A 19,744-nucleotide genomic window follows, 5' to 3' on the forward strand; every position below is an offset into this window, starting at 1 on the left:
TGTGATCCACTCAAAATCTCTCTAGGTTTTAGAAGTTATGTATTCGTACGAGCAAGTTTGTGTAATATCATTAATGATTTACATTCTCCGGTCTTCACAGGATATACTCTCTAAATAAAGATATTTGTTGACGATCCACGATCGTGTCAGCTTACTTCATAGCAGAATTGATGCTGGTCATTAATCTGCGTAAACATTTTGTCAAGCGAATAAGGAAAAACGACCATAATGGATGAAACTAAAGAAAGAGGTGTGTGCAAAATGAATGGGATTTCCTTCAATGAATTCGATCTTTACACTCAACCTAAGGTTCTCTTACCATTCAACAATAAAAAATGGAATATACTAAATGTAAAACAATAATGCACTTGGCTGGACCTGAAACAATTTTGTGCATAACATTTATGCGGTGGTTTAATTTTTAGCTTCAAAGGTGTCTCCTTGAGTATTATAATGTCAATAAAACGTTACAATCTTTTTCTTTAATTTCTGTACAATAACTGCGAACTTAGTATTTTTCAGAACCTTTGAACGTATCGCATATGATTTCTACCACCAGATATGTACTGGAACAAACGTCATTTTCCTAAGTAACAATTGAGAATTGTGTGTATCCAAATTAAAAAAAAATATATATTACAAACACAAATTAATTCGTCATATTTTACTTTACTAAACGTAAATTCATTTCATTGAATGGGACAACAACAGAGCAGTTTTCAGAATTTTCAAGGACTTTTAACTTTTTGCTGTGTTTGGCTCCAGACGACCATAAACCAAGACTCAGCGGAAGTCAATGAAGAGGGATTCTTCGTTAATCCGGTTTACTGCCAGTTCATAAACTTCTGTCGGTGTTTACTAGACTTTACTAGCTTTTTGTCCGTGAGAGATGTAATCTCACAGCTCGTCTCCTGAAACTGATACTGACAAATTAGTTATTTCGATAAATATGATACTGTAAAAACTATTTGAATACTTTTGCTCGAAATTCCCATAAACATTATTGATTTGGATAAATTTAAAATTAATTGTTTTAGAATTAGAATCAATCAGAATTAACAGAATCTTTTTGAAATCAAAAATAGGAAATGTGGTACCGGTATATTTATAATGAGGGCAATTTCTCTGAGCGAACAAACGTAATCAGGGCTACTTGATAACAATTTAGGCCTTACCGTAAAAACTGTCGACATTATTTTCTGAGCATTGTGTAGTAGAACTCGAGTTTAACAGGAGATAACAGCTCTATACACACATTTCAAATACGAGTTATACTTTTTTTACTTTGCGAGTATATTGTACAATATAAACAATATTGTGTTTGTTTGTTTGTTGTGTATTGTTGTTGTACTATTTTGCAAGATTATATTGTTGTACTATTCTGTTCTAACTTGAAGATTTAATCGATTTGGATTAGCCAGGAAACGTATTCTAGTGAAATTAACTTATTCTAAATTTATGTGTAGACCTTATACATTGCGGCTTTTCAGAGGCTGAAATATTTATTCCAAACTATTATTTCAGAAGCGCCACCTCTGTACTCAGCAACACCTGTACGCAGCCACCTCTGTACTCAGCAACACCTGTACTCAGCCACCTCTGTACTCAGCAACACTGTACTCAGCCACCTCTGTACTCAGCAACACCTGTACTCAGCCACCTCTGTACTCAGCAACACCTGTACTCAGCCACCTCTGTACTCAGCAACACCTGTACTCAGGAGTCTGTCCTGTATCGCCTGGAACACAAATAATTCCGATTCAAGCAAATATAATCGAACACAATATAAACAATGCAGCATATTATTGATCACAACAAACAACACTAAAATAGCCAAGGTAAGATAAACAATACGATCATTAGTTAACTAAAATGTCATTACCTACAATGAAAATGGCAATTTTCTATAAACTCTACGTTAAATTTAATACGTGTGTAGCCAAAGTAAAACTTTCCGAAATAGTGACAAATCATAAGCTGACATATTAAATAAATGGTACGCTCATAGAACCGGGTGCTTTTAATATTATTGTTGGAAGCAGACATCGTACTTCTCGAACAGATGGAGGATACATAACAACCATGCTCTCACCAGTATCTTCAATTTTTAACTGAAGATTATTTATACGTCATACAATGTATGTTTAATACATGAATTAGCAGACAACAAAATGTAATGAAGACAACAATTGTATATTGTATTAAAAAGTCTAAAACTCATTTAGAGCTTCCTTACGTTTTAGCATTATTTGTTAAAATAGAAAAAAGAACTGTAGCAACATTAGTAATAGTATTATAATTATTTAATACGGTAAGAATTTGAATTGAGAGAAAGTTTGATTGACGAACACCAATTAGAAAATTCAGTAATCATAGATATGTAGGCAAATACGCCTAGAGGCGAGAAGCCGAGCAAATGTAATTAACTGGATAATCTCGAGCGATAATTGGCCCCGAGCAGACGTGAGACGCCGGTGTAATGACTTTACTTGGAATATAATGTCACAAGCAGGGAGAACAAGGCCGGGAGCTAGGAGATCATCAGATAGTGGATAGTCGGTAAAATTGTCATCTCGGTGACTCCGTAAGGTCGTGTAGGACGGCCAGGATCTCGGGGGATCGGATACAAAGAAGGCTTTAATCGAGGCAGCGAGCGCGGCAGGGAAAATTGAACCGGCGCGGGAATTTTCGTGCGGGGCCGAGCAGGCTGCCGGCGGCGTGAGGCCAGTCGAGTCGGCGCCCCCGTAGCGAATGTGTCTGTCGTGTCCGCGTCGTCCGCGACAACATGGAGGACGAACTCCGGTGCCCGGTCTGTAAGCAGTTGTTCAACAATCCGGTGTTGCTGCCGTGCTACCACACTCTGTGTCTGAACTGTGCCGTACACCTGCAGCAGAGTGCGTCGTCCGCCCACCAGCCGACCTCACAGCCGCCCTCAGAGACCTCGGACACCGCCCAGAGCACCGAGGGCGCCTCGGCCGACTACCAGGAGGTCGACAAACTCTCCATACTCAGCGAGACCGACTCCGGAGTCGTCTGCAACAGCAGGCCCAACAGCTATGTGGGCACGCCGAACATGCAGGGGCTACTGTTCCCGCCGCTAGCCACGAGCGCGCTGTCCCTGGCCTGCCCCGTGTGTCAGAAAGTGGTGTACTTCGACGAGAACGGCGCCCACAACCTGCCCAAGTACCGCGCCATGCAGAACATAGTAGACAAGTACGGTGAGCTGAAGAACCTCACACTCAAGTGTCAGCTGTGTGCAGAACAGCCCGGTCAGGACGCGACCGTACTCTGCGAGCAGTGCGAAGTCCTGTACTGCGACTCCTGCCGCGAGAACTGTCACCCTCCGCGAGGTCCTCTGGCCAAGCACACGCTGCTGGAGCCCTTGGCGGGCAAGGCCAGCCTGCGGACCCGCGGCAAGACCAAGGACCTACAGTGTGCCGAGCACGAGGACGAACCTCTCAGCATGTACTGCATGGTGTGCAAGGTGCCGGTGTGTGCCATCTGTCTCCACGACACCCGCCACACCAGCCACGACGTCCAGGCCATCAACACCATGTGCAAGGCTCAAAAGGTAGGAGGCTTACTCGAGTTGTAAACTCACAGTGAACTTAGGGCGTAGTAATCTCTTTATTGCGAACTTCGATTGTTCCGAGTTCGCTAAGTTAACAACAAGAGGTAAAGCCGACTATTATGCTTGCTCAGTCTTTAAACAGCTTAGCGGGTGTAACGATTTATCAAGCAACACATCTTTGGTTTTGGAAACTAAGTTTAATTTGGTGTTTGGAAATGCACATAAAGTTCCACGAGGCCTCAAAATCCTCATTGTGCACTTTAATAATAATAGTTTGTCTCAATTTAGACTCCATCGTTAGCAACTCTTAATCTGTTTTAAATTTATTTGTTGATGCTTGAACATTCTGACTATGAAACAGCAGAAAATGTTACAACAACAAAAATAATACAAATTCGATATAAACATTGAAAACACAAAATAGCGAATTAATAGTGGGATGTTGCATCTAAATCATACAGTGAGAATGTCTAAAAGACCGTTTATACAGAGAACTGGTGACAGGCATCAGATAGGTCTAGGGGTGAGGGGTGGCGGGGCGAACCGGGGGTGAATCCTAATTCTTACCTGAGTGGAGTATATGGCTATTGTGCTCTACTAGGAAGACTACCAGTAAGGGGAGGGGAATAGCGACCTTCACGATATTCTACTTCCTCTGAAGTCTGCAAAACAGCGTCCCCTACAGCCGACCTACTTGGCCGTATTATGAGTATTATAAACCTTCTGTAATTACAGTGGATGTTACCAACTAGAATTAGGATTTTACAACACAGGGTTTAGTCCAAGTTGTTAAGTTGCCTCATCTGCCAATCAATTAGCATTGTCTGGATTTACAACCGAGACCCATTAGTAGGAGAGAGAATGTTGTTAGCTCCCCTTCTAGATCAGTGGGGAGCTTTCGTCAACAATTTCCCATTGATTGTCCTTGAATTGCGAAAAACGAGCCTTCATTCATCTTCATGATGGAACCCTTAAAGACCTCACTTGTTTTCTTAAATGAAAATTTAAATTTAATTTGAAAATATGTTCAGCAAATAACATTATTACAAATTTTTCTTTCAAATTTTACTTCTTGGTTACGCTAATAAAGTTTCGATTATTTTATATCATTTCGAATTTTATTCACTTTTAGTTTTTTAGTGGGAAGGCGGATAGTGTTTTTTTTTGTTGGTATTTTAACTTTTATAACTTATACATTTCGTATAGGCCTAATGATTTTATTTCTTAATTCATCGCTTATTCTTTCGAGTTATCGCGTAAAACAGCGTGATTAGACAATAGTGCTACATTTCACATGAAATATGCAAAAAATTTTATTTTGAAGGAATAGTCGTTCACTATATGTAACAAAAAGAAGACACCTCTAACTATGATAGGTGTGCCTAATAGTCTGATTAGCCATGTAAACAAATGACAAATTAATCACTATTTGCTTAAGTATGGGTTGGTTAGTTCTATTTTCTAACTTTCCTGAGAACCTTAGTGATTTTTACCTCTGATACTGGACATATATAGAAGGCTGCGTTTTTCCGGGTATAAAGTAACAAATTCCAATAAATTAGTTTGTGGCGTCATGAAATTTATTGCCAAACTACAGGGGCCTTCTTTTGTTATAAATTGTTATAACTGTATAAGAGATCTACCGTTTACATCGAAGAATGAGATAGTTGAAAATAAATCATTTCGCTTTAGGACGCATTACAAGTGTGTAGGAAAGAAGCAATGGTAATTCATCTTATACACACCGGGAAAGAAGGGGAAGAATAAATCCAAGTTTGCTTGGAAACGTCGAAATCTGTTTTGCGGCTTCTGGTCTAGATGCGATCAGTTGGGGCCATTTATTTGATTCAAAGCGTTGATTTAAAGCAGCGCCTTATTTTGCACGGCCCGGACAAACCCATAAATAACCAGGAGATCGGAATCTGCAGCCGCGGCTCTGTGCCGCCGTGTCGTTAGGGCAGAGGGAGTTGATACAAAGAGAGACGGAGGGAGGGAGAGTGAGAGGGAGTGAGAGAGAAGTGAAACGATGCAACTGAAACAACTGTCTGAACTGTTATCGCGCTAAGTATCGCCGTTCGTGAAACTTACAATGTACATTTTTAGAGTCAGACTTCTATTTCATCTCCGTCTTGGTTTATGAGTTCGAATAAAGATAACCGAGTTCAATATACCCTCTTTCTTCATAGCAGTTGAAAAGAATTTCACCAATTTCGTAATGCTCAAATATATACCAGATACAGTAATCTTCCTGGCGCTTTTACATTAAACAACTGCATATTTGGCCATCTTGCTACACTTTGTACTGGTTTTTGTGCGTGTCAATACAAAAATAATCACCTTCTCCCACATTATTTAAGTGAGCTTTTTGGTTTGATACTTTATAATTATACTCAAACAAATTTCTAAGAATTTACCATTGTTTTTTTAAGTACGCTTGTCAAGAGTGATGCAAATAAAAATAATAAAAGTATTAATCTAGGTCAATGCTAGTGTTTAGGGGTACTTGATCGAATAGTGTTTTGGCTTTTTCAATACGATTGCTTGCATACACATATAACTTCCTGGGTACAACGATCTTGTCAATAGTTTCCTAAAAAGGACGTTGAACAGTTCAAAATTTTAACATACATGGTCTTTTACATGGTCAAAGAAAATTGGAGCATCAAAATCAAAAATAAAATTCCAAAACGTGACATGACTGCCATTGGTCGATAATTGAAGGGTGCATGCTGTGAGAACATTCCAGAGTGTGTTACCGTAATCGCCTCCTCACAAAATAGCCCAAACTTTAATCCCCGGGGATCTAATTTAATCCCGATGCATATTTATCACGTGCTTGAACCAAAATAAACATTTCACGGCACGCCTCCGCCTCTCGGTGTAATCGGTTTCAGCCAGGACCGGTTCCTCCCCCCCCACCGTAACTTTACTCTGGATACAAGTAGTTGCCAAGATGGTTTTGGGATATTGTTTTACACAGATAAAGGCAGTGTTTGTTTAAGACACAGATGAATCTAACGGAAAGATTACAATTTTAATAAATCAACCTGGTGGTTAGGACCACATATTAGTCAAAGAAGACCTTGACTATGATCGATAAGAGACACCTTTGTTCATTTACTGAATCAATAATTTAAGATGGTGCACGCGAGTGTTTGTTGCGAGATTTGTTTAAATGATCATTTTAAATATTACATTTTTTAGTAATTTTTCGTAGGAAACGTACTTTTTCATACATTTAAAAACACTCGTACCTTCCAGTTACAAACTTTCATTTACAAACCGTACTGTTCTATCCTTATTTCTATCCGCAAAAGGTCTTATCCTTATATTCATCAGTTTTACTTTGGACTCGATTATAACTGTTCTAAAATTTTGCTTAAAATAATCAAAACATTTTTTTATATTTTTCCTGTCTTCAAAAATAGTACTATATCTTAAAGGGCTGTGACCCTACGTTCTTTAAAATGAGAAAAAAAAAACAAAAACATGACCAAAAACCGATAGCACCCCGTTAAGACAACAACAGTCCCAAGATTATTCTTAGACACTCCCACTGAACACAATTACAACCGAAGATAAGCGCTCCGCTCCTCTCGACTCCGTCTAGACTCCAAGACCTTGACTGAAGGAGGAGAGGTCTAACAATTTTAGTAGATAGCCTTTCTATTTCTCCCCGTTCCCTGCTATCGGTTCAGTGCAGCCGATCCGTCTTCTTGAGTTATTTATAGGAGGTGTAGTGGGCGGAGAAAATATGTGCCTGCCACGGGATCGAAGAGTTCACATATTTACATAACCGATTTGTATATTTCATTCTTACTTAGTGTTATCCGATCTCTTCAGTGCTGCGTTGGTTTGTATCGGCATCGTGTTTGTTTTGCTTATTTGTTCATTGTCCTCCAATCAATCGCATTTCCTTGTCCTTATATCCCAAGGTAAACGTCATGCTTTGCTTTCGGACTTATCAATATTTTGTTTTGAAAGCCATTCGCATTTGTTTGAGTTTTTATATAATGATAAAGTCACCAGTTGTAGAATAAACACAAGTGAATTTTATGAATATCCTACCTTTCCCTTTAAACATTGTACCCAGAAATAAATAATAATTTTAATCGGGTACACCCAATGTTGTAAGAGAAAACGCTCCAAACCTGTTTGAGAATTTTAATTTACCTTCCTGGGAATCTTTCAATTAGAACCGCCAGCACTCCTAACCCTATCCTATGGTGAAGGTCATAGTTACTGGTACAAAGTAGATGTTTGAACACGTTTTACAGTTACTATTGTCGTTTAAAGTTATTGAATACAAGATGGATTTTTTATTTTACATTTTAAAGCCACACAATCTCCCACCTATGGTATAAAAAGGAAAAAATAAAAATAAAACATTTCAAAACAAATTTCATCTTGTCTAATCAACTAATACTTATAAGATTTTTTATCCAAAACTTGCCATGTTTGACTTAAAATTGTGTCGTCGTCTGTGCATCTGTGAGATCACTCTGAACAGAAAGCTCGTAGAAGTGTTGCACTTGGTACACAGGTGCCTCTTGATCCAAGGAAGAACCCTACGGAATTTTGGATCAAAGATCAAAGGACATCGAAGTTGCAGAAAATATCACGTCCTGTTGGGTTCATCAATACTCCGCCGCGCCGTATCGGTTTATTTCTGTTAAATAAAGCAATTTGTATTAGAGAACGGAGAATAATTTAACGCCACCTCTCTAAACCTAATGAATGGAATAAAACACTCGATATGAGAGGAGAGGGGGAGGGGAGTAAAAGTTTGTAATGCGAGTTTTTATCAAATTGGCATGAAGCAGAATAAACCTGTACGAGATTGATCGACGAAACAAAATATCCTTTCCTCTTTAAAAAATGGCAACCTTTATTAAGTTTATTTATATTATGTTCAATATTTTAAACCTTAGCATTGTGGATGGGAATTACTTTACTTCGTGTTCTTTCAGTGTCGGTTTCTAATGAGGACATTCTCTTGCTTACTACAGGACATAACAGTTGTATTATAGTGACACCCTACCGCTAGACAATGACGCGTCGATTGGTAGTTGAAACATTGTGGATGGGAATTACTTTACTTCGTGTTCTTTCAGTGTCGGTTTCTAATGAGGACATTCTCTTGCTTACTACAGGACCATAACAGTTGTATTATAGTGACACCCTACCGCTAGACAATGACGCGTCGATTGGTAGTTGAAACATTGTTGATGGGAATTACTTTACTTCGTGTTCTTTCAGTGTCGGTTTCTAATGAGGACATTCTCTTGCTTACTACAGGACATAACAGTTGTATTATAGTGACACCCTACCGCTAGACAATGACGCGTCGATTGGTAGTTGAAACATTGTGGATGGGAATTACTTTACTTCGTGTTCTTTCAGTGTCGGTTTCTAATGAGGACATTCTCTTGCTTACTACAGGACATAACAGTTGTATTATAGTGACACCTACCGCTAGACAATGATTCGATTGGTAGTTGAAACATTGTGGATGGGAATTACTTTACTTCGTGTTCTTTCAGTGTCGGTTTCTGATGAGGACATTCTCTTGCTTACTACAGGACATAACAGTTGTATTATAGTGACACCCTACCGCTAGACAATGACGCGTCGATTGGTAGTTGAAACATTAGTATTAACTTGGATTGGATTACTGTTCTGATCGAAGAATAATATATTGTGCTCACTAATCGCAGTGTCGCAATTTCAAGACGAATTGTACTCAATTCCATTAAGATTTTTAATTTGACAGCACTGTCCTATTAAACAATACTTTCATTGTCAGCTACCGAGTTTGGAAAGGATTAATTTGTAAATTAGTTTTTTGGCTTCCAGAATGGTTGTGATGACTTACAATTAAAATAATTACTTCTGTCAATAAATTGTCGTAGCTGTGGCGGGAAGGGTTATTTCAATGGGGATGATGAGTTCAGCTCTAATTCACATTCCAATTAGTCCAGCGTCTGATATCGGACTCGTAAGAACCTTGTTGAAGTAGGTGACGAGAAAATATCTATTCATCTAGATTACACTTGATTTTGTAGTGTAGGTGTTTCTAAAGTCGAAACGATGCAAACAGTTCGTTTTGATCGTTTTCGTTGCCGACTTGTTGGATCTCTTCAGATGGACGTTGACTCCAGATTTCAGGAGTCAAGTCCGTGACGTCAGATTTCAGGAGTCAAGTCTGTGACAACGCCAGATTTCAGGAGTCAAGTCTGTGACACCGTCAGATTTCAGGAGTCAAGTCTGCGACAGCGTCAGATTTCAGGAGTCAAGTCTGCGACACTGTCAGATTTCAGGAGTCAAGTCTGTGACAGCGTCAGATTTCAGGAGTCAAGTCTGTGACAGCGTCAGATTTCAGGAGTCAAGTCTGTGACAGCGTCAGATTTCAGGAGTCAAGTCTGTGACAGCGTCAGATTTCAGGAGTCAAGTCTGTGACAGCGTCAGATTTCAGGAGTCAAGTCTGTGACAGCGTCAGATTTCAGGAGTCAAGTCTGTGACACCGTCAGATTTCAGGAGTCAAGTCTGTGACAGCGTCAGATTTCAGGACGCTGGACTAATTATTGGAATGTGAGTTAGAGTTGAACTCATCACTCGCAATAGTTGCATTATTACGTCTTGTGGTGACGTATGAAGGGTTGAACTGTCGCGCACGATTATGTTATGTTGTGTATCTTAACTTTGTTGGTGGAGTCATCACCTCACCATGAACCAAAATAAAAAAATGATAAAAAACTTTCCAAACGTAATGTTGTTGTAATACTGGATTGTTAGTGGGATGAAGGTAACATAATTTCTAAGTAGTTTTGTAACGCTACAAAAATAACACCAGAAGAGGCTAAATCCTATTTACAACAATAACATTGATGGTCATTTCAAAGTTTTCGTACTTTGAAATATTAAGAAGGATTATTTTATACCGACTCTGTATATTAGAAAACAATTTTCATAATTAACTAGTAAGATATTTCATTTTTAGTAAGGTTACAGTAAAACTTGGCACTCAAATGTGATCACCAAAATGTGCGATATTAGATAAATGCTATTGATCGAAGCTTTTTGAAACAGATGTGACTTTGTATCTGTTTTAGACAGATTGGATTCCGGTTTAACCTTTGCCTCTACAAACTAGCAATCACCGCCGAACTCTATAGTTACAAAAAGTATAAAAAGCGCTTTTCCAATGTTGGTATTGCTTGTACCGGCTCAGTGGCCGGCATGTGGACCAATAAGTGGGAGTTGCGAGGGCAATTTTGTCAGCGAGGTTGGCTGCACTGCCTCTGAACATTGAGCATTCAATACGGATTTGCTTTGATCCGCTGAACAATGCTTTTACATTGTCTGCTGACCGCCTGCAGCACCCGAGCGCAAATCTGAATTAATAAACGTTACCTTGATCCACATGTATAAGCGTGGCCGTAATCTGATTATTTTTGGGGGATTCAAGCTTCAACTATGATTATGTATGTATCATTATTGCTAATCAATATGTAAGGCGGATTAACATAGAATGGCAAAATTGTAAATTAAATCATTTTATATTTTTGAAGGCACCTAATTTATGTGCTTGATAATTGATAGAATAGAAATTGTTGTTAAACACAATGAATGGTTTAAAGTAGAAAATTGTTGTCCAGTAAGTCCTTAGAGTTAAGTTATGGAGTATATTAAGTGTAGGTTGTGATCAATATGGCATAGTAGTAAGCCTACAAAACTTTTGTTTATCAATAAGGTAGGTAGGATCAGTATACAAGGACAACACTACACACGTGTACCTCGTACGTACAACAAAAATATTGTTAAACAACAAGGTAGAAAGAAACATAAAATCTTGTGATAACACGTGTGACTAACCAAACAAATACTTTGCTGAACAAGTTGCTTATAACGATGAAATTATTGTTGATCAGTAAAATGTGCTTTATCAGGACTTGTGAAAATAAATTGAGGGTGGTCAATATGAACACTTCAAATTACAAAATTCATTGTTTGACCAATGAGATAGGTCTGTTCAGATTGTATAAATAGCAAGAAAAGTATTGTGTTAATCAATGAGTTACTCTGAGAACATCTGGGAGGGAAAAGCAAAGAACATATAAAACATAGAAGAGGTACTGGAACTACTGTTCACAGTGCACCAGTACTTGTACTACCATTGACACGATCTAGCGAATTCTGTTGGTCCACTTCAGTTATTATTCCTGGTGAGTCTCCTATGTTTTGGATCGCCTTCGGACGAAAGTATTGCTGATCAGTAAGAAATTATCAAGAAAATCATTTAAAAATTTGAGAAGTTATAAAACTTCCCATGACAAAAAACTGACTATAATCAATATTATTGATCAGCAGAAAATACTAATAGGTTTATAGTTTAATGGTAACAAAATAAAAGCACTAAATATAATGGTGGATTTTGGGGAATATATGTTTTTAACACTGTAAATAAACACTTTTTTGATAAAAATCTGATTAATCATATGAATTGATTTTAATGAAAGCAGAGATTTTAGACAAATCCGAATTATCTATAAAATCCTAGAATAAGATGAACTATCGCCATGCATCAGATTGTCCAATAGAAGGAAATAGCTTCACTGGGCTCAAATCATTCAATACGGCTTAACTTTCGATCGCCAAAATCGTACATGTCCTCAACACAACATGCAGGGGCATGGCCTGGACACAATGTTGTGTTGTGTGTACGGCTTCACTGGGCTCAAATCATTCAATACGGCTTAACTTTGATCGCCAAAATCGTACATGTCCTCAACACAACATGCAGGGGTATGGCCTGGACACAATGTTGTGTTGTGTGTACGGCTTCACTGGGCTCAAATCATTCAATACGGCTTAACTTTGATCGCCAAAATCGTACATATCCTCAACACAACATGCAGGGGCATGGCCTGGACAAAATGTTGTGTTGTGTGTACGGCTTCACTGGGCTCAAATCATTCAATACGGCTTAACTTTGATCGCCAAAATCGTACATATCCTCAACACAACATGCAGGGGCATGGCCTGGACACAATGTTGTGTTGTGTGTACGGCTTCACTGGGCTCAAATCATTCAATACGGCTTAACTTTGATCGCCAAAATCGTACATGTCCTCAACACAACATGCAGGGGCATGGCCTGGACACAATGTTGTGTTGTGTGTACGGCTTCACTGGGCTCAAATCATTCAATACGGCTTAACTTTGATCGCCAAAATCGTACATATCCTCAACACAACATGCAGGGGCATGGCCTGGACACAATGTTGTGTTGTGTGTACGGCTTCACTGGGCTCAAATCATTCAATACGGCTTAACTTTGATCGCCAAAACAATGCTTTTACCTCGCTCACCACTCACCCAGGCAAAATCAATTTAACTAACACTGCGTAGAAAAGTTTCAATTGGTTTTAATTTACTGTTAGGAAAAAGTGTACGTTCTCTAATAGGTTTTTGTGATGGATTTTACCGTTGTTTTATTTTGTTCAGTTTCATCTCAAGAGACCATTTCTCTATCCACATTTATTCATCGTGCAAATTTATAATAAATTACTAATGCTCTATGGATTTTAATAAACACACCGATGGCAAATTGATGGTACCAGGGAGTAAAACTATTATACTGGAACAATTAACACATCAATGATAAATTGATGGTACTAGGGAGTAAACCATTATACTGGTAACAGATAACTATCCGGTATGCAGATAATTAGTTACATTAGACATCTATAAAAATTAAAACATTTGACTACTCTTGCTATGTTAATGACAGATGTCATTTGTTAATATTTTAGACATCCAACTGGAAGTGTAATGGTCATGGTTTCTGTCCAGTCTCGTGCCTTATATCCTTAATATTCCTGCTAATGTTACGTTCATGTTATCATCTTAGTCTAAAAATTCAGAAAATTCTCAGATTGTATAAAGTATACTCTTAATCCTTAGTCTTTGCGGACGTTTCCATGGCTATCATCAATGTTTGCTGTTCAAACCACGTCGGTAAATTGTCAGCAAAATACAAATCTTATAATATTTCGGGATCACAGTGGAAAACTATCTCTCTTCATTGCAGTGCTGGTTTAACATTTGTTCACTGAAGATGACTATCCACATCCAGGAAAACATTGACGATAGTCATAAAGTACTAGGCTACTATGCGCTGGATGTGTCTCTCGATTTTCACCACATCCAAGCCACAGACCTCTTTCTATTAAAAAAAAGAGTTAAGGTGAGGTTGTTAAGGTTCAGGGTTAAGGTTAGCTTGTAACCTGGAAGGTATCAGAGATGGATAGCAGGTAAAGTTGTATCAAGTTAGTCAAAACTAGTTCAGTATTAAGGGTGATCTTAAGTGCAGTTAGAACCTGATAAATTCCTGCATTCCACCAGCGGTTGTCTCTGATCTTGTTATGATTGAATCTACTAGGCTTCAGTGCATGACAATAGGCTGCCTATTGGAAAGCATAGTTGAATTACGTAACAAAAACGTTTAGCAAAGCCGTCATATTAGTATAGTTACTATTATGTGGAAACTGCTCACATACAAAAAGTTTTAGTACTAAATTTGCAATTTTGAATTTATTTGCTAAATCAATTAGGACTTTAGCAAATTGAACTAGTTTATATTCGTTAAATCCACGTTTGTGTTTTTGTGTGTTTTTTTACAAAGATATACATCTGTTCCTTTAAAGCTATCAAAACTGACGTCACAAAAAGGAACGGGCTTTTTATTATGTTTGGTCGAATATTTGGTGGCAAAGTTAGTTAGCAGAGTTTAATTGACCGGCCTTTTAAAGGGCCGGAGAGACAGAAAATGAAATAACCTCGCGCAGCCCCCGACCGAGTTCGGCGAGGCTGGTAAAATATTTGGCGTACACTCGTACAATGCGGAAGCTATGCGAAACGCTTTTTCACTGTTGCCGTATGTTGTTGAATACATTTCAAAACAAAACGGATAGTACAATGTTTGTTCTGTGTGTCCATAGAATTACGTGTGTCTGCCTGAAAATGCATTTAACGCTAGGTGTGCAAAAAAAAAAAAAAAAAAAAAAAACGCGGTCATCTTTGGCAAGTACAATTAATCGAGCGTGAACATTTTAATGACATTTATTACTTTTTTGAAATACACCATTGGTTGTGGGAACTGTTAGAATAACAGCTTAGTCTATTGTTGTGGTAAAATGGTTTTTCATAATTGCCTAAATCAATGTTTTATTTATGCGAATATATTGTTGCTTGAACAATAAAGAACTCGTCGTTACGTTTGAATTATTGATAGTGGTTATCAATATAACGATTGTGTTGTTACACAGCACTATTCAGTAAATGTAGTCGATGTTATTAGTAAAATCAATATAATTTGAACACAACCAATGGTGATTACAAATAATTGTGCCTCATTTGCATCAACAGAAACATAATGACAAGTATGATACGCTTTGTAGATTGATGACAAGTTATATAATAAGTTACATCAACACGTCAAACACGAGTATATTTGTTGCTGATTTTGTAGTTAACAAATTAAATGTTAGAATGTCTTATGCATAACAATATTAAATACACGATTGGTTTTGGTAATGCACAATATTAAAAATCATAAAATGTAAAATATGTTATTAGTTCATGCGTCTCGTCATTATGGATGATTTTTACGTCTATTTATAAATCTGTTTTTATTATAACGATTTTATTTATTAACAGTTTGCAGTGATATAACTCTCGTGGTAAGAAAACATAGATTAGTTGCAATGAGGAAACAATGGATAATGAGTTACGAGTATTTTCGATACTGTATTTGTTCAATCCTACAACAAAATTTGATTTATTGCTGCGGTTTTTACAGGTTTATGATAATATTGAAACGCACGAGTGTGTAATATTGTTTAAGAATCCATTTAGTTGTGGCGAACTGCGCCTAAAATTCCTAAAGGTGGATTATTCTTAATACAAGACATCCTGCCTCGGTGTACAGGATACTCATCTGCGGTAGAGGGGGTTCGTAATAATTATGAGGGTCACTCAACACCCCCCCCTCCCCTCCTGCTCTCCTTCCTCAACCCTCTCGCTTGTTTGGTAAACACTTCCTCCTTCCTCCCTTTGTCGTGCCGACTATTGTGCCTTTGTGTTTTCCTGGAAAAAAAACTCGACCATCACGCAACTTACATTGTACTAACAATTGTCACACTTGTATGCTTTGTGTGTACCATTTATTTTTAATATTCCGGAGCAAGGTATACATGCTTTTTACTATTTTTTCTAGAAAGACTGAATGGGCAGCGACGTTCAATTGTAAATAATGTAACTAAGAACTAGAATATCTATAGAACGTATTGATGGGCGTATATTTGAAGTCTTTGGGTGCGGGATAGACGAAATCATTGTTTTACATTCTTTCTAGTTTATCCGGAAAATAACTTGAATCTCACCCACTCTCGAAGTTCTTTGGTGGTAACTGGACACGATACCTAGTAGCTCAATGGTCTGTGGTGGTCATGAAGGAGAATCACACCTTCAGACTCTTTGAAACAGATTCCTAAATACAAATCATTAGGGTACCCTAAGGAACCCATCTCGCTGTACGAGGCCTAAAAGCTCTAGCAGAGATGTCCTCATTTAGACATTGCCGTAATGATCTGAGTGACTGAGGAATCTGGCTAGTTGACATCCTTTTACACAGCCACAAGAATGTCAGGGCTGTTTACATGTACAGCTAAGTAGTAGAATATTAAAACGACAACTTATTCTCTCCTTTTTGTTCCATTAAAAGCCGTTGTGTGTGTCATATATTTCATAGAAATTGACAATATACGATAAAAAGATTTGAATCAACTATCTGTTCATACAACGAAATAAAAACAACGTCGTAACTTCACGGTAAAGGTTATAAATTTCCGTTTACCTGCTGGATTAGTGAGCAATAATTGTATTTCATTTTGTCGTGTTTTAATTAGGACGAATGAAAACTGTGCAACCAGCGACTAAAGTGTAGGCAGATTGTTTTACCCTTCGATCACGTCAATTATAACCTGTTCAGTTGAACAAACACCGAAATGGACGATTCTACAATGATGGAACTTTAATTAAAATTACGACGATTTGAATGTTACATGAATAAGTACGCTTAGTTCTGGCTCCGAAGTAATCCTCCAGTATACTAGTAATCAGAGATTAAGCCTAAGCGTGCGCCCGTAAGCAATACGAGTTCTCGCAAGATTTTGATGTAGAATCTGATCTCGTCATTGGTGGGAAGAAGATTAAGGAATAAATCCTCTTAACGGAGACATTTAGCACTGGTGTGCGGGCGGATGTCAAGATACACGAGAATCACGTTACATGACGTGTGAGATGTACCCTACTGTTTTACTTTATAACGTTAGCCCGCAACACAACCCGCTGTCTATTTATAAGAAGCACTTACAGATATAAAGTTTCCAAGTCGTACCACACTCAAATATTCTCCTACTCAGTAGCCTACATATATTTCTTTTGCGTTGACGCCTAATACTAATTTGTTTAGATTTCAAATAAATTATGTAAGATTAATGTAAACATAGACCACTATAAAACACAGATTCGGTAATCGGAAATGACGTTTCATAAAAAAAATTCTTAATTTTAAATTTTAGTATAAAATTGGAAAATAGTATAGCTATACCTTTGTAACGTTTAGTAACTAAATAAGAACAACAATAATACAAATAATGGATATAAAATATTGCTTAGTACTATTTGTAGGTATTAGAACTTATTCATATCCATTCTATCTCATTTAATAAAAAAATCACAAATTGTTGACATAAGTAGTCTTTTAGTATACTCTATTTTATTGATATTTGTAGTAATCTTTAACGACCTTTAAGTAATTTCGTACGGTGTGGTAATAATATATCACCAGCAAACCTAAAAAATCGAAGGTGAAATCCAACAATATCTGAAGATGATTATTTTATTTGTTTGTTAAAAATGTCTATGAAAGAAATAACCATGTAGATTTTATTGATTCTAAGACTGTAATTGTTTAATTTCCAAACAAGATTCTTGCATCTACTAAATCAGCGGCACCGTAGCGTGAGGGAGGTGCAAAGACATTGTTCTTGTTTCTTTTGCTGCGGTTGAAGAGGCGGTCGGACAACAAGAGTAATGATAATGACCGGCAAGAAAGGAGCGCGGAATGAGCGACGTTTCGTTTCGGCTTCAACGACCTTCCTCAAGGGCACAACGATTGTTACGAGAAATGCTCCCTCCTCCTTGAGGACGGTTCACTGTAATTAGATTATGTTTCTAAATACGTTAATACAACGCCGCCTACGTTATAATGTAAATTGAGAAGTTTTCTAAAACACCTCATAGGAACAATGCAAATAAATTCCCGATAACAACTAAAACAATTTGTATTATTTAATAAGACTTTACGTCGTGCAAATTTTGTCTTTAGATCTAGTTTACTTATTGTAGGAATCAATTACGTAATATATTTACTGTTTTTCTTGAGGATAGAGTAACCATTCGGTTGAGTTCACCTCATTCAAACATAAACATCATCTACGTCTTTATAATAATCCAGTTGTTTGATATAATTAATTGTAGCGTTAACTGACAGGCAAGTTAAATTGTTTTATTCGGTACCGATGTGGGTTTCCTTCTAAGACTGTTTCTGTTTTGTCCAAAAAGTTGAATAATACGATTCAAGTTGACAAAATAGGATTTTTTAAGAAACGACGCAAGGGAGTTCGGGAAGAGGGGAGCTGCCGCCTGCCGATGTTGGAATCGACAATAAACTTGGATTTTGAAGTGTTCCCGGTCCTAGGGAGCACCTGTATGCACGGTTCCCTGTCACAACCCCTCCGTTGCCAATTTATCAAAATATCCCTATTCCCTTACCGGGGGTGCTCTGAACTGCACCCTCCATCTTCGGCCAATCAGGAGCAATGGGGTCCAAGTCACTTCACTTTTCTCATCTTATCCGTTAGTAGTGCACGCCTTTTCGTCAGCAGTGTACGCCTATCTGTCAGTAGTATATAACGCCTAATCCGTCAGTAGTGTACGCCTATTCGTCAGTAGTATAAGCCTATCCGTCAGTAGTGTACGCCAATCTGTCAGTAGTGTACGCCTATCCGTCAGTAGTGTACGCCTATCCGTCAGTAGTGTACGCCAATCTGTCAGTAGTATAAGCCTATCCGTCAGTAGTGTACGCCTATCCGTCAGTAGTGTACGCCTATTCTTCAGTAGTATCATCCGTCAGTAGTGTACGCCTATCTGTCAGTAGTGTACGCCTATCCGTCAGTAGTGTACGCCTATCTGTCAGTAGTGTACGCCTATCCGTCAGTAGTGTACGCCTATCTGTCAGTAGTGTACGCCTATCTGTCAGTAGTGTACGCCTATCTGTCAGTAGTGTACGCCTATCTGTCAGTAGTGTACGCCTATCTGTCAGTAGTGTACGCCTATCTGTCAGTAGTGTACGCCTATCTGTCAGTAGTGTACGCCTATCCGTCAGTAGTGTACGCCTATCCGTCAGTAGTGTACGCCTATCTGTCAGTAGTGTACGCCTATCCTGTCAGTAGTGTACGCCTATCCGTCAGTAGTGTACGCCTATCCGTCAGTAGTGTACGCCTATCGTCAGTAGTGTACGCCTATCCGTCAGTAGTGTACGCCTATCTGTCAGTAGTATAAGCCTATCCGTCAGTAGTGTACGCCTATCTGTCAGTAGTGTACGCCTATCTGTCAGTAGTGTACGCCTATCTGTCAGTAGTGTACGCCTATCTGTCAGTAGTGTACGCCTATCTGTCAGTAGTGTACGCCTATCTGTCAGTAGTGTACGCCTATCTGTCAGTAGTGTACACCTAACCGTCAGGAACAGTTAGCATGAGTCGTGTATTCTGGGAAAAAGTACAGTACCCTTAACATTATGAGTTACACCACACCTATTCTACTCGTGTGGGTATCCGTGACAAATATTATATGGAAGTCAAATTTAAGATTTTTATATTAACATTTACTCAAGATTTTTACGACTGGGATAGTGAAGTTTGGAAATATATTGCAGTTTTCATTTACGTGAAAAATAGAAATAAGTAATTCATCTGTGGAAAAATTGGGATCGTGGCAATACAGTATATTTGAGTGAACTGGTTGACCTGAGATACCACCCATGTT

At 38.2% G+C, this 19,744-nt stretch overlaps 1 protein-coding gene across 2 annotated transcripts in view; it reads left to right on the plus strand.

Annotated features, from left to right (window-relative positions):
* The first annotated feature begins 2,729 nt into the window (after positions 1-2,729).
* Positions 2,730-19,744, plus strand: part of LOC124356565 (E3 ubiquitin-protein ligase TRIM9) — a 383,610-nt gene continuing 366,595 nt past the window's right edge. For both annotated transcript variants that reach the window (XM_046807641.1, XM_046807642.1), the window contains exon 1: positions 2,730-3,571. In XM_046807641.1, coding sequence (XP_046663597.1) covers positions 2,786-3,571 — 786 coding nt within the window. In that variant the 5' untranslated portion in view covers positions 2,730-2,785. The remainder of the gene's footprint in view (positions 3,572-19,744) is intronic.

This window comes from Homalodisca vitripennis, chromosome 3 (assembly GCF_021130785.1).
Source record: "Homalodisca vitripennis isolate AUS2020 chromosome 3, UT_GWSS_2.1, whole genome shotgun sequence".
NCBI classification, from domain to species: Eukaryota; Metazoa; Arthropoda; class Insecta; order Hemiptera; family Cicadellidae; genus Homalodisca; species Homalodisca vitripennis.